General features: G+C 37.9%; 1 protein-coding gene across 1 annotated transcript in view; it reads right to left on the minus strand.

Moving 5' to 3' along the window:
• The window catches only part of LOC131900415 (vomeronasal type-2 receptor 116-like), a 39,297-nt gene extending 18,726 nt beyond the window's left edge, over positions 1-20,571 (minus strand). Inside the window, exons 1-5 of the mRNA XM_059251636.1 lie at positions 20,408-20,571; positions 18,280-18,571; positions 17,073-17,879; positions 15,889-16,116; positions 15,098-15,221 (exon numbers count right to left, since the gene is read on the minus strand). Of these exons, the coding sequence (XP_059107619.1) occupies positions 15,098-15,221; positions 15,889-16,116; positions 17,073-17,879; positions 18,280-18,571; positions 20,408-20,571 (1,615 nt within the window). The remainder of the gene's footprint in view (positions 1-15,097; positions 15,222-15,888; positions 16,117-17,072; positions 17,880-18,279; positions 18,572-20,407) is intronic.
• Between the last annotated feature and the right edge of the window lie 3,550 nt (positions 20,572-24,121).

Raw genomic sequence — 24,121 nt, forward strand, 5'->3', positions numbered from 1 at the left:
CTGACTGGACCAAGAGCCCTGATAAGACCAAGAGTGGCTCTGTGAGTCACAGAATCAGCTAGCTTGGATTGTGCCAAGAACAGCTCCCTGAGATATAGAATCTGCCAACTAGACTGCGAGCTAAGATTGGACCCAGAAGGGACCTCTGAGACACAGACACAACAAACACAGAGTGGACCAATAGCAACTCTCTCAGACACAGGCATTTCTTGCACCTATTAGAGGAAGAGATGGGCAGATGTCAATGAAAATACATACAACAAAACAAAGAGCAATATGGCATCACCAGAAGCTAGCCTTCCTCTAACAGCAAGACCTGAACATCACAATGTAGAAGAAGCAGAAGAAAGAGACCTTAAAAATAGCATCGTGAAGATAATAGAGGCCATTCAAGAAAAAAAGAAAAATTCCCTTAAAGAAATTGAGGAAAAGACAAAAAAATTAAAAGAAATCAGTAAAACCCCTAAGAAAGTGAAGAAAACCATGAAAAAGCAATTAAACATGTGAGGGAAACAGTTCAAGAACTGAAAAGTGAAATAGAAACAATAAAGAAGACACAAACAGAGGGAATGCTGGAAATAGAAAATCGAGTAAACGAACAGGAAACATAGATGCAAGTATAACCAACAGAATACAAGAGATGGAAGAGAGAATCTCTGGTGTAAAGAATACAATAGAGGAAATAGATTTGTCAGTGAAAGAAAACACAAAAGCTAAAAAAGTCATAACACAAAATGTCCAGGAAATCTGGGACACCATGAAAAGGCCAAATCTAAGAATAATAGGGATAGAAGAAGGAGAAGAATACCAACTCAAAGGAATAGAAAATATATTCAATAAGATCATAAAAGAAAACTTTCCCAACTTAAAGAAGGAAATACCTATGAGGATACAAAAAGCCTATAGAACACCAAACAGACTAGACCCCCCCAAATTCCCCTCACCACATAATAATTAAGCCACTATCCATACAGAATAAGAAATAATAGTAAGAGCAGCAAAGAAAAAAGGCCAAGTGACTTATGAAGGCAGACCCATCAGAATAAAATCTGACTTCTCAATGGAGACTTTGAAAACTAGAAGGAACTAGACAGATATAATACAGACACTAAGAGACCATGGATACCAGCCTAGACTAATATACCCAGCAAAACTTTCAATCACCATAGATGGAGTAAACAATACATTCCAAGACAAAACAAGATTTAAACAATAACTATCCACAAATCTAGTCCTACAGAAAGCACTAGAAGGAAAATTCCAACCTAAGGAAGTCAGATACACCCTTGAAAACACAGGCAATAGATAAGCCCACAGTGGTAAATCCCAAAGAAGAGAAACACACACCACCACCACCACCACCAAAAGATAACAGGAATGAACAATCACTAGTCATTAATATCCCTTAGCATCAATGGATTTAACTCACTTATAAAAAGACACAGGTTAACAGAATGGATACAAACCAGAACTCAACTTTCTGCTACATACAAGAAACACACCTCAACTTCATAGACACTACCTCAGAGTAAAACGCTGGAAAAAGTTTTTCCAATCAAATGGTCTTAAGAAGCAACTTGATGGAGCTATCCAACAAAAAAGACTTTATACTAAAATCAACCAAAAGAGATTGAGAAAGATATTGCATACTCATCACAAGAAAGATACACCAAGAAAAGGTTCAATTGTGAACATTTATGTCCCAAATACAAAGGTACCCACATATGTAAAAGAAACATTACTAAAGCTTAAATCAAACATCAAATGCCACACATTAATAGTGGCAGACTTCAACACCCAATTCTCACCAATGGACAGATCGGCCAGATTGAAACTTAACAGAGAAATAAGGGATCTAACAGATGTTATGACTCAAATGGACTTAATCAATATCTACTGAAAATTCAACCCTCACAAAAAAGAATATACCGGCCCCGGACTTCCCTTCTGGACCAGAGGTGAGTGTCCTGGCTCAGCCCAGACCCCATCCCTGGGCACCAGCCACTCCAGGGAAGACCTGCCCAACTTGGCCCCAGGTTCTGGCCACCGGGCAGGTTCCTTTTAGCCCCACTGGGAAGGATCCCCTTCTCCAAGACCCCCAGCAGACCCTGCAATCTCCATGCCCTGCCCCCATGCCCATCCGCCCAAGACCCCAGCCACTTCCTGAGACTTAGAGGCCAGCCCCCAGCTCTCATCCTGCCTTGAACTTCCCTTCTGGACCAGAGAGAGAGAGAGAGACAAGAGCTCCCATCTTGCCCCAGACTTCCCTTCTGGACAAGAGCGCCCATCCTGCCCCAGACTTCCCTTCTGGACAAGAACGCCCATCCTGCCCCAGACTTCCTGTCTGGACAAGAGCTCCCATTCTGCCCCAGAGTTCCCATTTGGACAAGAGAGCTCCCATCTTGACAAGAGAGAGAAACTTCCTGAATCTGTCAGCTCTGTCTGAACCAAGTGCGCTGATAAGACCAAGAACGAACCACAAGGAGATGGGCAGACATCAAGGCAGAAATACAGACAACAAAATGAAGAGCAATGCAGCATTACCAGAACCTAGCCCTCCTCCAACATCTAGACCTGAACATCAAAAATTGGAAGAAACAGAAGAAAACAGCCTTATGAATGACATCATGAAGAAGGTAGAGGCTTGTGTAGAGGAAAAGACAAAAAAAATGGGAAGAATGCTGTAAACAACTAGAGGAAAGGGCAAACAAATTAGAAGAAAACAATAAAGTGCTGGAAGAAAACAATAAAGTACTGAAAGAAAATCAAGAAAAATCAATGAAACAAATGAAGGAAACAGTCCAAGACATGAAAAGGGAAATAGAAAAAATGAAGAAGACACAAACAGAGGGAATGCTGGAAATAGAAAATCGAGTAAACGATCGGGAACTTCAGATGCAAGTAAAACCAACAGAATGCAAGAGATGGAAGAGAGGATCTCTGGCATTGAAGATACAGTAGAAGAAATAGACTTATCAGTCAAAGAAAACACTAAAGCCAACAAAGTCATGAACCAAAATGTCCAAAAAATTTGGGACACTATGAAAAGACCAAACCTATGAATAATAGGGGTAGAAGAAGGAGAAAAATACCAACTCAAGGGCACAGAAAATATATTCAACAAGATCATAGAAGAAAACTTTCCCAACTTAAAGAAGGAAATGCCTATGAAGATACAAGAAGTGTATAGAACACCAAACAGACTAGATCCCCCAAAAAAGTCCCCTTGCCACATAATAATTAAACAACTAAATGTACAGAATAAAGAAAGAATATTAAGAGCAGCAAAGGAAAAAGGCCAAGTGACTTATAAAGGCAAACCCATCAGAACAACACCCGATTTCTCAATGGAGACTTTGAAAGCTAGAAGGACAGATGTAATGCAGACATTAAGAGACCATGGATGCCAGCCTAGACTAATATACCCAGCAAAACTTTCAATCATCATAGATGGAGTGAACAAGACATTCCAAGACAAAGCCAGATTTAAACAATACTTATCCACAAACCCAGCCCTACAGAAAGCACTAGAAGGAAATTTCCAACCTAAGGAAGTCAGATACACCCTCAAAAACACAGGCAATAGATAAAGCCACAGCAGTAAACCTCAATGAAGAGAAGTGCACACACATTACCACCAAAAAATAACAGGAATGAACAATCACTGGTCATTAATATCCCTCAATATCAATAGACTTAACTCACCTATAAAAAGACATAGGCTTACAGAATGGATATGAAAGCAGGACCCATCTTTCTGCTGCATAAAAGAAACACATCTCAAATTCAAAGATAGACACTACCTAAAAATAAAAGGCTGGGAAAAGACTTTCCAATCAAACGGTCCTAAGAAACAAGCGGGTGTAGCCATCCTGATGTCCAGCAAAATAGACTTCAAACTAAAATAAATCAAAAAAGATCAAGAAGGGCATTAAATACTCATCACAGGAATGATCCACCAAGATGAAGTTTCAATTCTGAACATTTATGCCCCAAACACAAGGGCACCCACATATGTAAAAGAAACATTACTAAAGCTTAAACCACATATAAAACCCCATACATTAATAGTGGGAGACCTCAACACCCCACTTTTACCACTGGACAGATCTCCCAAATCGAAACTTAGCAGAGAAATAAAGGACTTAACTGATGTCATGACTCAAATGGACTTAATCGATATCTACAGAACATTCCATCCTAACAAAAAAGAATATACCTTCTTCTCAGCACCCCATGGACCTTCTCTAAAATCGACCACATACTTAGCCACAAAACAAATCTCAACAGATACGAAACAATTGGAATAACCTCTTGTGTTCTATCAGACCACTATGGTCTAAAGTTAGATTTCAACAACAACAAAAACTACAGAAAACCTAAATCTCATGGAAACTGAATAATACTCAACTGAATCACCAATGGGTTAAGGAAGAAATAAAGAAAGAAATTAAAGACTTCCTAGAGATCAATGAAAATGAAGACACCACATATCCAAACCTATGGGACACTATGAAAGCAGTACTAAGAGGGAAATTCATAGCACTAAATGCCCACATAAATAAGTTGGAGAAATCTCACACTAGTGACTTAACAGCACACCTCAGAGCTCTAGAATAAGAAGCAAAGTCTCCCAGGAAAAATAGACGCTAGGAAATTATCAAAGTGAGAGCTGAAATCAATAAAATAGAAACAAAGAGAACAATACAAAAATTAATGAAACAAAGAGTTGGTTCTTTGACAAAATCAACAAGATAGACAAGCCCTTATCCAAACTAACCAAAAGACAGAGAGAGAACATCCAAATCAACAAAATCAGAAATGAAAAGGGGGACATAACAACAGACATTGAGGAAATCCAGAGAATCATCAGGTCATACTTCAAAAACCTCTACTCCACAAAACTGGAAAACCTAAAACAAATGGATAACTTTCTGGATAGGTACCACATACCTAAGTTAAACCAAGACCAGATAAACTATTTAAATAGTCCAATAACCCCTAAGGAAATAGAAACAGTCATTAAAAGTCTCCCAACCAAAAAAAAAGCCCAGGACCAGATGGTTTCAGTGCAGAATTCTACCAGATCTTCAAAGAAGAGTTAATACCAATACTCTCTAAATTGTTCCACACAATAGAAACAGAAGGAACATTACCAAACTCCTTCTATAAGGCTACATTACCCTGATTACTAAACCAAACAAGGATACAAAAAGAAAGAGAACTACAGACCGATCTTCCTCATGAACACTGATGCAAAAATACTTAATAAAATACTGGCAAACAGACTCCAAGAACACATCAAAACAATTATCCACCATGATCAAGTAGGCTTCATTCCAGGGATGCAAGTGTGGTTCAACATACAAAAGTCCGTCAATGTAATACACCATATAAACAAACGCAAAGAAAAAAACCACATAATCATCTCACTAGATGCAGAAAAGGCATTTGATAAAATCCAACACCCCTTCATGATAAAGGTCTTGGAGCTATCAGGAATAGAGGGAACATACCTAAACATAATAAAGGCAATTTACAGCAAGCCAACAGCCAACATCAAATTAAATGGAGAGAAACTCAAAGCAATTCCACTAAAATCAGGAACGAGGCAAGGCTGTCCGCTCTCCCCATACTTATTCAATATAGTACTTGAAGTTCTAGCCAGAGCAATAAGACAACATAAGGAGATTAAGGGGATACAAATTGGAAAGGAAGAAGTCAAGCTTTCCCTATTTGCAGATGACATGATAGTATACTTGAGTGACCCCAAAGATTCCACCAAGGAACTGATACAGCTTATAAACACCTTCAGTAACATAGCAGGATACAAGATCAACTCAAAAAAATCAATAGCCCTCCTTTATACAATGGACAAAGAAGCTGAGAAGGAAATCAGAGATACATCACCCTTTACAATAGCCACAAATGACATAAAATACCTTGGGGTAACACTAACCAAGCAAGTGAAGGACCTATATGAAAAGAACTTTAAGTCCCTGAAAAAAGAAATTGAAGAAGATGACAGAAAATGGAAAGATCTCCCATGCTCATGGATAGGAAGGACTAACACAGTAAAAATGGCAATTTTACCAAAAGAAATCTACAGATTCAATGCAATCCCCATCAAAATACCAACACAATTCTTCACAGACCTGGAAAGAATAATACTCAACTTCATATGGAAAAACAAAAAACCCAGGACAGCCAAAAGAATCCTGTACAATAACACAACCTCTGGAGGCATCACAATCCCTGACTTCAAGCTCTACTATAGAGCTACAGTAATAAAAACAGCTTGGTACTGGCATAAAAACCGACATGTGGACCAATGGAATCGAATTGAAGACCCTGACATTAATCCGCACACCTATGAACATATAATTTTTGACAAAGAAGCCAAAAGTGCACAATGGAAAAAAGAAAGCATCTTCAACAAATGGTGCTGGCATAACTGGATATCAACATGTAGAAGGCTGCAAATAGATCCATATCTATCACCGTACATAAAACTTAAGTCCAAGTGGGTCAAGGACCTCAACATAGATCCAGCTACTTTGAACCTGCTAGAAGAGAAAGTAGGGAGTAGTCTTGAATGTATTGGCATAGGAGATCACTTCCTAAATATAACACCAGTAGCACAGACACTGAGAGAAACAATCAATCAATGGGACCTCTTGAAACTGAGAAGCTTTTGTAGAGCAAAGGATATGGTCAACAAGGCAAAGTGACAGCCTACAGAATGGGAAAAAGTCTTCACCAACCCCACATCTGAGAGAGGACTGAAATCCAGAAAATATAAGGAACTCAAGAAATTAGACATCAAAATGCCCAACAGTCCAATTAAGAAATGGGCTATAGAACTAAACAGAGAATTCTCAACAGAAGAAACTCAAATGGCTGAAAGACATTTAAGGAATTGCTCAACATCCCTAATCATCAGGTAAATGCAAATCAAAACAACTCTGAGATACCACCTTACGCCTGTCAGAATGGCTAAGATCAAAAACACTGAAGACACCTTATGCTGGAGAGGATGTGGAGCTAGGGGAACTCTCCTCCACTGCTGGTGGGAATGCAAGCTTGTACAACCACTTTGGAAATCAATATGGCGCTTTCTTAGAAAATTGGGAATCCATCTCCCCCAAGATCCAGCTATACCACTCTTGGGCATATACCCAAGGAATGCTCAATCATACCACAAGAGCACTTGTTCAGCTATGTTCACATCAGCATTGTTTGTAATAGCCAAAACATGGAAACAATCTAGATGCCCTTCAACTGAAGGCAAACAAAATGTGGTACATATACACAATGGAATACTACTCAGCAGAGAAAAACAATGACATCATGAGGTTTGCAGGCAAATGGATGGATCTAGAAAAAATCATCCTGAGTGAGGTAACCTAGACTCAGAAAGACAAACATGGTATGTACTCACTCATAGGAGGATACTAGATGTGGAACAAGGATGACTGGACTGCTACTCACATCACCATGGAGGCTACTGGGAAAATAGGACCCCAAGAAAGACACGGGGATCGCCCAATGATGGAGAAATGGAAGAGAACTACATGAACAGCCTGGACATGAGTGGGGGTAATGAAGGGCGAGGGTCGAGGGAAAGAGAGCTTGGGGGAGCGGGAGATCCCAGCTGGATCAACAACAGAGAGGGAGAACAAGGAATAGGAGACCATGGTAAATGAAGACCACATGAGAATAGGAAGAAGCAAAGTGCTAGAGAGGCCCACAGAAATCCATAAAGATACCCCACAACAGACTGCTGGCAATGGTCGAGAGACAGCCCGAACTGACCTACTCTGGTGATGGGATGGCCAAACATCCTAATTGTTGTGCTAGAAACCCCATCCAATGACTGAGGGATCTGGATGCAGAGATCCATGGCTAGGCCCCGGGTGGAGCTCTGGGAGTCCAATTAGCAAGAAAGAAGAGGGTTTATATGAGCGAGAATTGTTGAGACCAACGTTGGATAAAGCACAGGGACAAATAGCCAAACGAATGGAAACACATGAACCTTGAACCAATGGCTGAGGGGTCCCCAAATGGATCAGGCCCTCTGAATGGGTGAGACAGTTGATTGGCTTGATCTGTTTGGGAGACATCCAGGCAGTGGGACCGGGTCCTGTGCTCATTGCATGAGTTGGCTGTTTGAAACCTGGGGCCTATGCAGGGTTGCTTGGCTCGGCCTGGGAGGAGGGGACTAGACCTGCCTGGACTGAGTCTACCAGGTTGATCTCAGTCTGTGGGAGAGGCTTTGCCCTGGAGGAGGTGGGAATGGGAGGTGGGATGGGGGGAAGGTGAGGGGGGCGGGAGTGGGGAGAACAAGGGAATCCATGGCTGATATGTAGAACTGAATTGTATTGCAAAATAAAAAAAAAAAAAAGAATATACCTTCTCGGCACCCTGTGAACCCTTCTCTAAAATCGACCACACACTCAGTCACAAAGCAAATCTCAACAGATACAAAAAAATTGGAATAACTACCTGTATTCTATCAGACCACCATGGTTTAAAGTTAGATTTCAACAACAACAAAAAATTAAAGAAAGTCTACAATCTCATGGAAACTGAATAATGTTCCATTGAATCATCAATGGGTCAATGAAGAAATAAAGAAAGAAATTAAAGACTTCCTAGAGTTTAATGAAAATTAATGGACAACATAAGCAAACTTATGGGATTCTATGAAAGCAGTGCTAAGAGGATAATTCATAGCACTAAATGCTCACATAAAGAAGTTAAAAAATCTCACATTAGTGACCTAACAACACACCTGAAAACCCTAGAACAAGAAGCAAAGTCACCGAGGAGGAATAGATGCCAGGAAATAATAAAATTGAGAGCTGAAATCAATAAAATAGAAACAAAGAAAACAATACAAAGAATCAATAAAACAAATCGTTGGTTCTTTGAGAAAATCAACAAGATAGACAAGCCCTTATCCAAACTAACCAAAAGACAGAGAGAGAACATCCAAATTAACCAAATCAGAAATGAAAAGGGAGACTTAATAACAGACAATGAGGAAATCCAGAGAATTATCAGGTCATACTTCAAAACCCTGTACTCCACAAAACTGGGAAATCTAAAATAAATGGACAATTTTCTGGATAGTTATCATATACCAAAGTTAAATCAAGACCGGATAAATTATATGAATAAACCAATAACTCCTAAGGAAATACAAACAGTCATTAAAATTCCCCCTCCCCAAAAAGCCCAGAATCAGATGGTTTTGATGCAGAATTCAACCATATTTTCAAAGAAGAGTTAATACCAATACTCTTCAAGTTGTTCCACACAATAGAAACAGATGGAACATTAACAAACTCCTTTTATGAGGCTACGGTTACTGCTTCCCAAGTCAAACAAAGAAAGAGAATTACAGACCAATCTCCCTAATGAACATTGATGCCAAAATATTCAATAAAATATTGGCAAACAGACTCCAAGAACACATCAAAAGAATTATCCACCATGATCATGTAGGCTTCATCCCAGAGATGCAAGGGTGTTTCAACATATGAAAGTCTGTCAAAGTAATACACCATATAAACAAACTGAAAGAAAAAAAACATGATCATTTTATTAGATGCTGAAAAGACCTTTGACAAAATCCAACACCCCTTCATGATAAAGGTCTTGGAGAGATCAGGAATACAGGGAGCATACATAAACATAATAAAGGCAATTTACAGGAAGCCAACAGCCAACATCAAAGTAAATGGAGAGTAACTCAAAGCGATTCCACTTAAATCAGAAACAAGAGAAGGCTATCTGCTCTCCTCATACTTATTCAATATAGTACTTGAAGAGCAATAAGATAACAAATGGAGATCAAGGGGATACAAATTGGAAAGGAAGAAGTCAAACTTTCACTATTTGCAGATGGTATGATAGTATACATGAGTGACCACAAAAATTCGACCAAGGATCTCCGACAGCTGATAAACAACTTCAGTAATGTTTTCAGGATACAAAATTAACTAAAAAAATTAGTAGCCCTGATATATACAAATAATACATGGGCTAAGACAGAAATCAGAGAAACATCACCCTTTACAATATCCACAAATAATGTAAAATACCTTGGGGCAACTCTAACTAAGCAAGTGAAGGACCTGTATGACAAGAACTTTAAGTCTCTGAAGAAAAAAAAATTGAAGAAGATATCAGAAAATGGAAAGATCTCCCATTCTCATGGATAGATAGGATTAACAGTAAAAATGGCAATCTTACCAAAAGCAACCTACAGATTCAATGCAATCCCCATCAAAATCCCAACACAGTTCTTCACAGACCTCAGAAGAACATTAGTCAACTTTATATGGGAAAACAAAAAACCCAGGATAGCTAAAAGAATCCTGTACAATAAAGTAACCTCTGAAGGCATCACGATGATGCCTAATTTCAAGCTCTACTGTAGAGCTCCAGTAATAAAAACAGCTTGGTACTGATATAAAAATCAACATGTGGACCAATGGAATTAATTGAAGTGCCTGACATTATTCACCACAGATATGAACACCTAATTTTTGAAAAAGAAGCCAAAAATGTACAATGGAAAGAAAAAAAGCATCTTCAACAAATGGTGCTGGCATAACTGGATGTCAACTTGTAGAAGATTGCAAATAGATCCATATCTGTCACCATGCACAAAACTTAAGTCCAGGTGGATCAAAGAACTCAACATAAATCCAGTTACTCTGAAACTGATAAAATAGAAAGTAGGAAATAGTCCTGAATGCATTGGCACTGGAGAACACCTCCTAAATATAATACCAGTAGCACAGACACTGTGAGCAACAATTAATAAATGAGACTTTTGAAACTGAGAAGTTTTTCTAGGGCCAAGGACATGGTCAATAAAACAAAACAACAGCCTACAGAATGGCAAAAGATCTTCACCAACTCCACATCTGACAAAGGGCTGATATCCAGAATATATAAAGAACTCAAGAAACAAGACATCAAAATAACTAACAATCTGATTTAAAAATGGGCTATAGGGCTAAACAGAGAATTTTCAACAGAAGAATTTCAAATGGCCGAAAGACATTTAAGGAATTGCTCAGATCATCCTTATCTGATGCAAATCACAATTACCCTGAGATACCATTACACCTGTCAGAATGGCTAAGATAAAAAACACAGAAAACAGCTTATGTTGGAGAGAATGTGGAGCAAGGGGGACACCTCTACACTGTTGGTGGGAATTCAAACTTGTAAACCACTTTGGAAATCAGTTTGTTGGTTTCTCAGAAAATTGGGAATCATTCTTCCTCAAGACCCAGCTACACCACTTTTGGGCATATGACCAAAAATTGCTCAATCATACAACAGGGACACATGCTCAACTATATTCATAGCAGCATTATTTGTAATAGCCAGAACCTGCAAACAGCCTATATGCCCCTCAACTGATGAATGGATAAAGAAAATGTGGTATATGTATACATAATGGAGTACTACTCAGCAGAGAAAAACAATGACATCATGAAGTTTGCAGGTAAATGTATGGAACTAGAAAATGTCACCTAACTGAGGTAACCCAGACTCAGAAGTACAAATATAGTATGTACTCACTCATAAGTGGATACTAGATGCAAAGCAAAAGATAACCAGACTGCAACCCATAGCTCCTGGGAGGCTAGCTAGCAAGGAGAACCCTAGGAATTATGCAAGGATTGTCCAGCAATGGAGAAGTGGATGAGATCTACATGGGCAAACTAGGGGGGAGAGGGGGTAATGGAGGGCAAAAGATGGGGGAATGAGAGCCTAGACGAGCGAGAGATTCGAGTTGGAATTGGAACAGAGTGGTAGAGCAAGGAAAGAGATACCATGAAAAATGATGGCACCATGGGGGTACGGAGAAGCAGAGTGCTAGGGAGGTTCCCAGAAATCCACAAAGATGACTCCACCATAGACTACTGGCAATGGTCGAGAGGATGCCTGAGCTGACCTACTCTGGCAATCAAATGGCTGAATACCCTAACTGTCATCATAGATCTCCCATCCAGTTACTGAAAGAAGCAGATTCAGAGATCCACAGCCTGATCCCAGGTGGAGGTCCAGGAGTCCAATCAACAAGAAAGAGGAAGGATTTTTTGAGCAAGAGATATTGAGACCATGATTGGAAAAAGTACAGAGACAACTAGCCAAACTAGTGGAATCACATGAACTGTGGACCAATAGCTGAGGAGCCCCCATGGTACTGTACTAAGCCCTCTGGATAAGTGAGACAGTTGTTTAGCTTGAAATGTTTAAGGGGCCCCCAGGCAGTGGGAATGGGACCCATCCCTAGTTCATGAGCTGGCTTTTTAGAGCTTAATGCCTATGGTGGGACATTTTGCCCAACCTTGGTGCAGGGAGGAGGAGCTTGGATCTGCCTCAACTGAGTGTACCAGGCTCTGCTGACTCACCATGGGAGACCTTGCGTTGGAGAAAGTGGGAATTGGGGGTGATTTGCGGGGGAGTGCTGGAGGGTGGGAGGAGGAAGGACAAGGGAATCTGTGGTTGGTGTGTAAAATGAGTAGAAAACATCTTAATAAAAAATAAAAATAAATATGTAAATAAAAAGAAATACAGATGAATAATTAGTCTTCTATGATAATCAAACTTACAGTCATGTTAGTTAAGTTTCCTAGGCATACATAGATATAATTCAATTAGGTAGGTAATCTTCAAATACTTCAAAGACCTACAGAATATGGCATTTGAAATGTTTTAAAAACTTAAACTTTCCTGTACAATGAGACGTATCTGCTCCTGGCAGGACTGATTTACTTCAGAGAGGAGGATGGGTATCAAAGACACTCCATGTGGTGTTTGTCTTTTTCTTGGCAAAGATAGCCATTTGTGCAAAAAACTGTTCTTGCCTGGACTGCTTGACAAAATGTTGCATTGACTGGACATGAAGGACCCATAGAAAGGTAATCACTGACCTTTGCAAGGCAAAATGGTCCTTCAAGTTCCTGCTTCACAGAAGAAACAGTCAGATATTCTGTAGGACACAGAGAGAAGTAACTGAGAGACTATAGACTTATGGGCTGAAGATGGATGCCCCAACATTGCAGAAGTACTTTGGGTGACTGTCCAGGCAGCCATCTGTCTCTATCTTTCAAGATTTGGGGAAGTTGCTTACAATGCTCTTCCTGTTTACTTAGGTAATATTGTATCCTTCTGGGGTCTTTGATGTAGTTGAAGACTAGATAGTTATAATTATGGTTTTCCTTGGTTATGATAAGAGATAAGGTAGATATGAAACCTTGGACTCACAAATATAGGATAAATAAAATATTTTCTTTATGTTTGCCAAATATAAAGAGACTAGATATTGTAAATGTAGTTCTTTCTTGATAACTGTTTTGTTATATAATTTTACTATGTTAAAACTAAAACTTTCCTTTTTAATTAAACAGTAAAGGGAAAATGCTGTGGGATAATGCTTTTGCATACTGGTTTAATAAAATGCTGATTGACTAGTAGCCAGGCAGGAAGTATAAGTGGGATCAGCAGACAAGAAGAATTCTGGGAAGATGAAGGCAGAGCAGGAGATGCTTGTCCACAGTCCAGGGAGCAGCATGTAATGGCATGCAAGTAAGCTGAGGAACACATGGCAATATATAGATGAATGGAAATGGGCTGAGTTTAAATGGAACAGCTAGTCAGTGGTAGGCCTGTGCTAATGGCCGAGCAGTTTTAATTAATATAAGCCTCTATGTGTTTACTTGTGTCCAAATGGCTTTAGAACTAGCAGGTGAGAGAAATTTGTCCTGACCACAGGCCAGGCAGGACAGAGGAAAACCTCCAGCTACATAAAACCACTACTCCAATTCATGATTTGGACACCTTATAGCAGATTCTAACCAAGTAAGTCCACCTTATACCTTCCTCCACATGACTTTCTTATCCCCCAGATCCAGATAAAGACCAACATCCATTGTCCTGGCCTATTCTAGACAACCCATCTATGTTACTGCAATGTTTATTGTCTAAACACAACCCACACTTCCTTCCCACAGATTCTCTCTCTCTCTCTCTCTCTCTCTCTCTCTCTCTCTCTCTCTCTCTCTCTCTCTCTCTCCATATATATATATATATAAAATCTTGAATACCACACCAAAACTCTTTGCCCAGATAGATCCTTCTATTTCTGGACATATGAGACTGCTTGATCCTCCACTTCACATAAAATCCATTGTCCTGGCCTAGACTGGAGAACACTGCTTGGCACTATATCCATGCTCTGTGCACAGATAAGTACATATATTCCAAATGCCAGCCCAATGTACTGTACTGATCTCATTTCACTTCACTTAAGCCATCTCCAACCTTTATGGCCAACCCAAACTGCATATCTTGTATTCTCTTCCATCCTACCGTGTCTATATCAGTCAGTGAAATGACAAAATGATTCTACATATACTGATCTCATCATAAAAATATAAATAAAATAAAAAGATCAAAAGAGTATTTCACGTTCTGTGAATTCATCATCCTAACAGAAATGGTCTCCCACAAGGATTAACCAGATGAAACATGGGACAAAGAATTTGAAAGAACAATCACCACAAATACCATCAAAGAATTAAAGGAGTTGAAAGAAGACATGAAGATACAGCTCAATAATTTTTAAAAAGCGTGAAGAGAGAATAATGCCTGAATTTTCTTTATGAAAACAAAAACATAAGGCTGATTAAAATGATGGAGACAACCTAAGATTTGAAAACCAATTTATTAATGAAATAAAAACTTTGAAAAAAACTAAAGCTGAAATGCAGGTGGGAGATTCAACTAATTTTTAAACAAACAAGACAATACAAGAATTCTAGTCTCCTGGCAAACACAATGATATCTTCTCCAAAAATATAATTATCAATACAGAGTTGTGTTTCTGTTTTGTACGTCATGCATTTTTGTTCTCTCATCTTAATTATAGATTTTTAAAATAAATAACTAAATACAGGTAAAGTTATTTGGTTTTGCAGATATTTCCTAACACTTCTCCATTTCTTGGATTTCAAGAGGAATAATAATTAGATCAGATAATTGTGTCCATAATGTTTATACTTACTTGTTTCATTAGAAATTTCATTTTCTGGGCAAGGGGTACAATCAAAGCAACAAATAGTCTTTCCTTCCACATGTGATTTCCTGAATCCAGGATGACAACTCTCACTGCATAGTGATTGCGGGGTCTGAGGAAAATCAGAGATACACTAGTAATTCCTCCATTGTTCATGCAACTAACAATAAATATTATGACCCAGTGAACAGCAACTCTTCAATATAACATTGTGTTTTTCAGTAACACTGATTCATTAAAGGCTGTTCTTGTTCATGGCCTGAAGACAGTGCTCTAATCATGATACTCTCTGAGAACTGGTGGATCCTGATAAATGCAAGTTTTCACTAAATTGATGCTTTGGGTGTGGATATTTTGAACCTGGTACCAGATGTTTTTCACTTGCTACTTGACTATCATGTGGAGAATAATTTCCTCTGACATACTTTCACTGTAATACCACCTACCATATATGAAAATATCAATAAATAACTATGGGACAAAACCCACCTACACTATGCATGTTCTTACAGGTTCAGTTCTTTGAACAATTTTATAGTGATAAATGTTAATGAAGAAATTGTACATGGATTTTATGAAAAACATAAATCTTATGCAAAGATTGACAAATACACAAGTTCAATTCTATCAGTGTAAACAAAAATTGCTTAAATTATAATTGAGAAATGTACATTGGAGGCCTAAATAGAGCAACCAGAAATCAAAAATAATAAGACCAAGAGTATGATGCTAGTTACTTGTTTGTAGTAATTGAAAATGTTATGTTAGCTTCCACCAACCTTTGTAAATCCTAAGGCCCATTCTATCATGTCCTCATGTAAGGACAACTGCTGACCAGGTAGAGCAAATGGAGAAAATTTTCCCACTTTCAATACGTGTACAAAATTTGTTGGAAAATGGCAGTAGTTGAGGATATCGTATTCTGCTGCAGATTTTCTTTTCTCATCCAAAATCAGTTGGTTAGAATCCAAATGGTAAGACTGAATATTTCTTATAAAGAAGTGCAGCTAGGAGAGATGAATGGTTCAGGTTAACATAGAAAGCATCATGTGGGAAAGCTTTTCATCTCTTGTATTCATTATATCACAATGTAGATTTAGCACAGCAATAAATAAAGTATATCAAGTTCAATAAGTTCAATGGTATGAGAAACCAAAATATCATAATATTTAAGTTCTGTAAGATGACACAAAATATACTATGAATCAGAACAAAATTAACTGTTGTTCATCCAGTCCTCAATAGTGTAGTGAAAGCTTCATATATCCAAAGATGACCTTGATATACATAATGCCATAAGTATGCTCACATAGTTATTATTACATAAAGTCCATTTTAAAAGATAATTTATATACAATACCCATGTTTTCTCAGCAACATTTAGTCATTTCTACAGTTAGGTTGTATATTGTCATCTCTTAAGGAATTCCTAGTCAAATCATCGTTTTTATGTAGAAAATATTTTCTGTGGAAGATATAGAACTTATTTAAATTAAATAACTAAACCATACTATGTTGGAGGGGCAAAGAACAACAGATGTGGATGATGACACCATGCTGGAAAAGATTAATTCAATTCTCAGAACCCACAAAGTAAAGGAAGAAATGACTCTCACAATTTGGCATCTGATTTCCTTGTGAGTGCTGTAAAAACCCAGTCCCATATGTACATTGGTGAAGTCACATACACAGACACATAAAAAACACACACATGTAAATTTTACAAAAAACAAAATGAGAATGTTGGCTTAAAATGCATTTTCTGTTTCATGCTGGTCCTTTGTTCTTCAATATGATATCATTAGCAGTCTTATTCTGACTTACTGCAAAGTGAAAAAGGAGGGTTTTTTTCTAAGATTTCTGTAAAAACATATCCTAAACTGTTGACTTTCTGCTCCCATGAATTCTTTCTTTAGAAAATTATTGTTCTTATAATTTATGCCATCCAAAAAATGTCTATTACCTTCCAGGGGAAATGAACCAGTTCCTTTACACCACCTAATCCCTGAAATTCTACTTGGTGAAGTAATATCTCATGAAGAATATGAGCCACTGCATACACAGCATTGTATAGGTTGTAACTCTCCTCACTCATGGCCATATCAATAACTGGATAAGATAACATTTCCAAGGAAGAATTGAGTGGACAGTTCTCCAGCATAGTACAGTCATACTTAGAAAATGAGCAGGCAAAAAAGAAAAACCAGAATATAGCTAAGTAAATGTCATTAGGGTATTTAGAGGGGTTAACAGTATGGATAAATTTTCTAAAACCTGAGATTTCCTTGTGGTGGTGTGAAAACATGAGAGAACCATGAGATGGGTGAAGAAATATATTCCAATGTATTTTGGAAGAATGATATGGTGAGGCCATGACCCAGACTTTTTGTGTCATTAAAGATTTTTCTACCACGAGAAAGAATGTGACCAGAGAATCAGAGTCAAAATAGACTATAATCACATTTACTGATGATTTCAAGATCTGATGATGATGTGACCAGGAATTTAGAGATACTGGCAATTCACTGATTGATATAATTTCCACAAATTCCGCACAGATACTGTTCTTGTCCATTTCTGTTCTAAAGTCTGACCAAAACTGAATGCTTCTTTCACCTTCTGAGATATACAGCCCCACCCAGTTCCAGTGGAAATGAATCAGTAAAGAGATCATAGCATGGGCCAGAAATGTGTCTTTTGGTGCCATCTGATATAAAGAAGTTAAATGGATATTGCCACTCAGGATGGGATCATGACGCCCAAAGGTGAGCTAAGGGAATAATAGTATGTTAATTATAATTAATTATAACTTAATAATAATAAGTTAATAATAATATGAAGATGAGTCTCACATAATTATGAGATCTTATTTGCACTACAAAATAGCTGTTTTGGGAAGGAAGATTGACTTACCTCACAGTTATAGTGACCTTCCTATTCCTCAACTTTTTTTGAAATATTAATAAGTAGACTCATATTCTGAAACATACATTGTCTTTTACAACCTCTACCACCAGTCTATTCCTAATAAAAACCACTGAGCAAGTAACTTTAAACATAATTTTTGAATGATGCATGAATTCAGTCTCTATTTTTCATTTTCCTCATGAATATGTCATTATCACTGAATGAGTAATCAATTCATTTCACTCTATGCCTACAATACTCACCTGTGGAAATTTGTACAGCTCAAGCAATGATCCTATAAGAGCAGAGGTTGTCCATGACGGTCCTGTAAACATTATTACAGATTTTCTCTCTTTCCTACAGTTGTAATTAGGAATCATTGTGTCAATACCTGATAACCACTTTAAAGAAATATACGTTGTGTTTGCTTCAAGAAAAGGGACATTATGCACATCAAATCCCAAAGTTATGTTGGGTAAAATATGGGGGCTTCTGTTGATCTCTTCAATGGCAAAGAGGAAAGACAGGAAAAACAGGTAGGTCTTGGCCTTGAACCTATGAAGATGAGAAGAAATACTTTAGAGGAGGGTACAAGTCATGATTTCATTTAATAAGTTTATACTCATCAATCTACCAATTTACTATATTGAATTTTTAATTACTGACATTTATTAATTATACAAAACAATGGATTTTATCATTAGAGATCATATGTATTTATAATATAATTTGATCGTTTTCATCCTGTTATTAGCAAAATACTGGTTCCTGTCCTATGGTCCCATTTCATCTACTATAAGTTCTCCTTATACTTTGCTGTACTATCTCTATTATATTAAATTTAATCATTAATGTTACATGTATACATACTTATAACTATATGGCTACAACATGCTGATTCCATTTAGTTTTGCTCATATATATATATATATATATATACACATATATTATATATATATACATATATTAGGTATTATTAGTATAGATTTGATATTGGATAAACAATTATACTGCTCATTCTTTTTGAAGACTGATTCTCCTTCTCTTGGTATTCCTAATACCCTGTAGGAAAAGGGCTAGGTATTTATGATATTTCCTCCATCCCTGTGGCTTTGTCTACTAGTGCTACTACTACTCAAGCCTTGTTTAGACTACCACACCATCGAGAATTCACTTGAACAGCTTTCTTGTCCTGTTAGAGAACATAATCTCATAGGAGATGTCCTCATCCACTATCTTCTAGAATCTTTCTAACCCCTCTTCCATGATGTTTCCCAGACATAGTTGTAAGAATTGAGGGTATATGTATCCATTTGGGTTAGGTACCCCATTGTTGCTTGTTTATTGTATACCAACAAGCTATGGCTTTCTGAAATTTGATTTTCTCTATCTATTGCAAAAAGAGTTTTCTTTGATGAAGAGTGAATGCTATATTTATCTGCAAGTATAAGGATAAGTATTTAGATTGTGCTTAGAAATACTGGTTTAAGAAAGTGGTAACTCCTTCCCCTGTGCTTCATATTTTGGCCCACAACTCTAACTGCTTTGCCAGAGGGTGGCTAGTCCTAAGAATCATAGCTCCAGAATGAACCTTCTCTCCTGGGCTCAATGTTCCTGCTCAAAACTTCAGCTGCTTTACCATGGGCTAGGCTGGTTCTATGGGACCAAGGTTCTTACACACCCACTGCTTGTTAGCACTCCTTAAAGCCTACCCAACAGTTCCAGACTGCACCTCCTCCCCTTGGCTCTATAATCTCTCCCATAACTTTGGCAGAAAACATCTGCCTAACACAAGAAAAGGCCAATTCAAGGGACCTTAAGTCAGACACTGACTACTGACAGCTAACATTCTGTAAAGCTGGCTCTACAGCCTATAACTGCACTCCCGTCTCCTGAGCTACAAATTCCCGCCCACAACTTTGGGAGAAAACTTCTGCTTTACTGGAAGACATACCATTCCAGAAATCTCAGAGACCTAGCATGTACCCAGAACCCCAGAGACCACACAAATACTTGGAACTGCAGTGGCAAAGTTGGCAACCAAAACCCCAGAGGCCTTGCAGGCCACAAAACAACAGCAGAAACACACTACTGGACCTGAACACTCACTAGTCACTGAAAGTGTTATACCTTTGGAAGGAAAGATATCCTGAGTGTTGTAAGTCAGACTATACCTACAACAATGAAGTGGAGGTATACTGGAAGATTACAGCTCTAAAGAAAAAAATATCCTGACTGCCAGAAGTCAAAGAATACCTGTAGTTGTGTTCTGGTGGGGGATGATCTCCCTACAGGTTGTGGCAAACTTGCTCCTTTCCAAGAAAGACATTACATTTCAGCTCTTCTCTACTCTGCTAAGATAGTTCCCAGCAGAGATGTCCTTTGCATTACTGCTCCACTCCACTAAGGGAGTTGCCCAGCACAGAAGTCCATTTCTTTTCTGCTCTGGCGAAATCTGTTTCTTCTTCGCAAGGGTGGAGGAGAGGGGACTGTGCAGAAATGTAGCAATCTTCTCCTACTCCAGGAAAAGTTGTTACTTCTCTGAGCCACTCCATTAAGGGAATTTCTCAGCAGAGAGGTCCATTGCTCCTCTGCTCCACTCTGACAGAAGAAGCTCTTCATCCAAAACTCATTCAAAAGATTTATTGAGAGGGAGGAATCCAGGAGAATGACTGGCCTCTGCCAGGGTGGAAAAAGAAAGCTTCCAGCTGAACAGACACAGGGCTTATATAGGTTACCTTAGGGATAGAGTTTTTCCAGAGTGAAGATTTTTGGAAAAGGAATTGGTCAGATTTCAGTCCCTGAGCCTGGACAAGTGCAGAGATTGGCTGGATTTCACGCTCAGAGATCGGTTGGTTTTGTGTTCAAGGATTGGTTTGTTTTCATACTCAGAGATTGGTTGCTTTCATGTTTAGTTGGTGAAGGGCAGAATGTATTTCTTTGGCTATTGTTTCAGGGACAAGGTATATTTCTTTCAATGGCCATTTTTAACCTTTTGGTTCTAGTTTCAGGGACAAGGCGTGTTTTTTTTCACTGACTCTGGTTTCAGTGACAATGTGTGCTTCTTTGGCTCTAGTTTCAGAGTCAGGTTATGTTTTTTTCTCTTTGGTTTTAGGGCAAAGCTGTATTTCTTTCAATGGCCATTTTCAAAACTTTTGGCTCTAGTTTCAGGGCCAGGGTGTGTTTTTTTTTTTTCACTGACTCTGGTTTTAGTGACAATGTGTTCTTCTTTGGTTCTAGTTTCAGGGTCAGGTTATGTTTTTTTTCTTCTCTGGATTTAGGGCCAAAGTGTGTTTCTTTCACTGGCTCTGGTTTCAGAGTCAGGGTGTATTTCTTGCCTGGCCCTTTTACCCTACTGTCACTAGAACCCTTGGCTACTTAGGCTAGAAGTCCAGAAAAGAAACAGAAACCAAGAAATAAAATAAGCATCCATTAAAGACAAACTCATGAATCTACAATTAGACATATAATCACACCAAATCCAGATGCCTATCAGTGTAAGAACAAAATTAACAACCCAAAGGGCACTATGGCATCACCAGAACCCAGCTATTCTAGCACAGCAAGAAATGAACATTGCAAAACAGCTGAAACACAAGAAAATAACCTTAAAAATAACTTCATGAAGATGGTAGAGTTCCTCAAAGAAGAAATGAAAAAACATTCCCCTAAGAAAATGGAGGAAAATATAACAACAGCAGCACAAAAAAAAAAAATAACCTGGAGGAAATAGATAAATCCTTTAAAGAATGCCAAGGAAGCCAAGATAAAACAAACAGATGAAGTAAACTGTTCAAGACCTGAAAATGGAAAGTGAAACAATAAAGAAAACAAAAACATGGAATTCTGAAAATGCAAAATCTGCATAAGTGAAAAGGAACTACAGATGCAGGCATCATCAACAGAATACAAGAGGTTAAAGAGACTATCTTAAGCATTGAAGTTACAATAGAAGAATCAGATTCGTTGATTACAGAAAATGTTAAATCTAAAGAATTCCTTTAAAAAATTTCAGAAAGTCTGGAACACTATGGAAAGCCCAAACTTAAGAATAATAGGAATACAGAGGTGCCAGCCTTTAGGGCCTAGGCCCTGGGTCACAATCCATACTACCCACATGTACCCAATGCTGTCCCAATAGCAGGCAACCAGGGAAGACACAAGCAGGCACAACTCCTCACCAAAAATCTCCATCGTACCCTGCAATCTATAAGACCCATGACAAACACCAATTAGAACAAGAGGTAAGATAACCCCAGAGCATTCAAATTCCAAAGAAGGAAAATACACATACATTGCTACCAACAGATAACAGAAATTAGCAATCACTCATCATTAATATCCCTTAATATCAATAGACTCAATTTACCTATAAAAGACACAGGCTAATGGAATGGAAATGAAAACATGATCAATGATTCTGCTGCATGCAAGAAACACACCTCAACTTCACAGACAGATACTACCTCACAGTGAAAGGCTAAGAAAACATTTTCCAAACAAACAGACTTAAGAAGCAAGCTGGTGTAGCTATTCTAATATCTAAAAATATGGACTTCAAACTAAAACCAATCAAAAGAGATTGGGATGGACATTACATATTCATCACAGGAAAATTTGACTAAGATGAAGTCTCAATCCTGTATATTTATGCCCAAATACAAGGGCACCCACATATGTAAAAGAAACATTTCTAAACTTGATTCGCACATCAAACCCTACACATTAGTAGTGGGAGTCTTCACCATGCCACTTTCACCAATGGACAGATCTGCCAGACTGAAACTTAACAGAGAAATAAGGGATTTACCAGATGTTATGACTCAAATGATCTTAATGGATATCTACTGAACATTCCACCCTAACAAAAAAGAATATACCTTCTCAGCATCACATGGAAACTTCTCTAAAATTGACCACATATTTGGCCACAAAGCAAATCTCAATAGATACAAAACATTGGAATAACCTCCTATATTTCATCAGACCACCATGTCTTTGAGTTATATTTCAACAACAACAAAAATTACAGAAAGCCTACCATCATATGGAAACTGAATAAAGCTCAAGTGAATCACTAATGTGTCAAAGAAGAAAGAAAGAAAGAAAGAAAGACTTCCTAGAGTTCAATGAAAATGGTTGTACTACAAACCCAAACTTATGGGACACTATGGAAGAAGTGCTAAGAGGAAAACTCATAGAACTAAATGCCCACATAAGGAAGATGGAGAAATCTCCCACTAGTGACTTAACAGCATGCATAAAAGCTCTAGAAGAAAAGAAGCAAACTCACCCAGGAGGAATAGACACCAGGAAATATTCAAATGGAGAGCTGATATCAATAAAATAGAAACAAAGAGAACAAAACAAAGAATCAATGAAACAAAGAGTTGGTTCTTTGAGAAAGTGAACAAGATAGATAAACCCCTAGCCGTGCTAACCAAAAGGCAGAGAGAGAATATCCAAATTAACAAAACTGGAAAGGAAAAGGGAGACAACAACAGACAGCGAGGAAATCCAGAAAATCATCAGGTCATACATACTTCAAAAACTAGTACTCCATAAAATTGGAAAATCTAAAAAAAAGAAAGGACCATTTTCTGGTTAGGTACCACAAATCAAAATTAAATCAAGACCAGATTAACTATTTAAATAGACACCTAAATACTAAGGAAATAAAAGTTATTAAAAGCCACCCAACTTATTATTAAAAGTTATTAAAAGCAACCCAGGACCAGATGGTTTCAGCACAGAATTCTATCAGATTTTAAAAGAATAGCTAATACAAATACTCTTCAAATTGTTCCACACAATAGAAAGAAAAAAACTGTTTCCAAACTCTTTTTTTATGGGGCTACTCTTCAAATTGTTCCACACAATAGAAAGAAAAAAACTGTTTCCAAACTCTTTTTTTATGGGGCTACACTTAACCAGATACCCAAAATCACACAAAGATGCAACAAAGAGAATTACAAACCAACCTCCTTCATGAACATTGATGTACAAATTACTCAATAAAATACTGGCAAACTGAATCCAAGAACACATCAAACAAATTATTCACCACAACCAAGTAGGCTTCATCCCAGAAATGTAAGGACGGTA

Source organism: Peromyscus eremicus, unplaced genomic scaffold (assembly GCF_949786415.1).
Source record: "Peromyscus eremicus unplaced genomic scaffold, PerEre_H2_v1 PerEre#2#chr22_unloc_1, whole genome shotgun sequence".
NCBI classification, from domain to species: Eukaryota; Metazoa; Chordata; class Mammalia; order Rodentia; family Cricetidae; genus Peromyscus; species Peromyscus eremicus.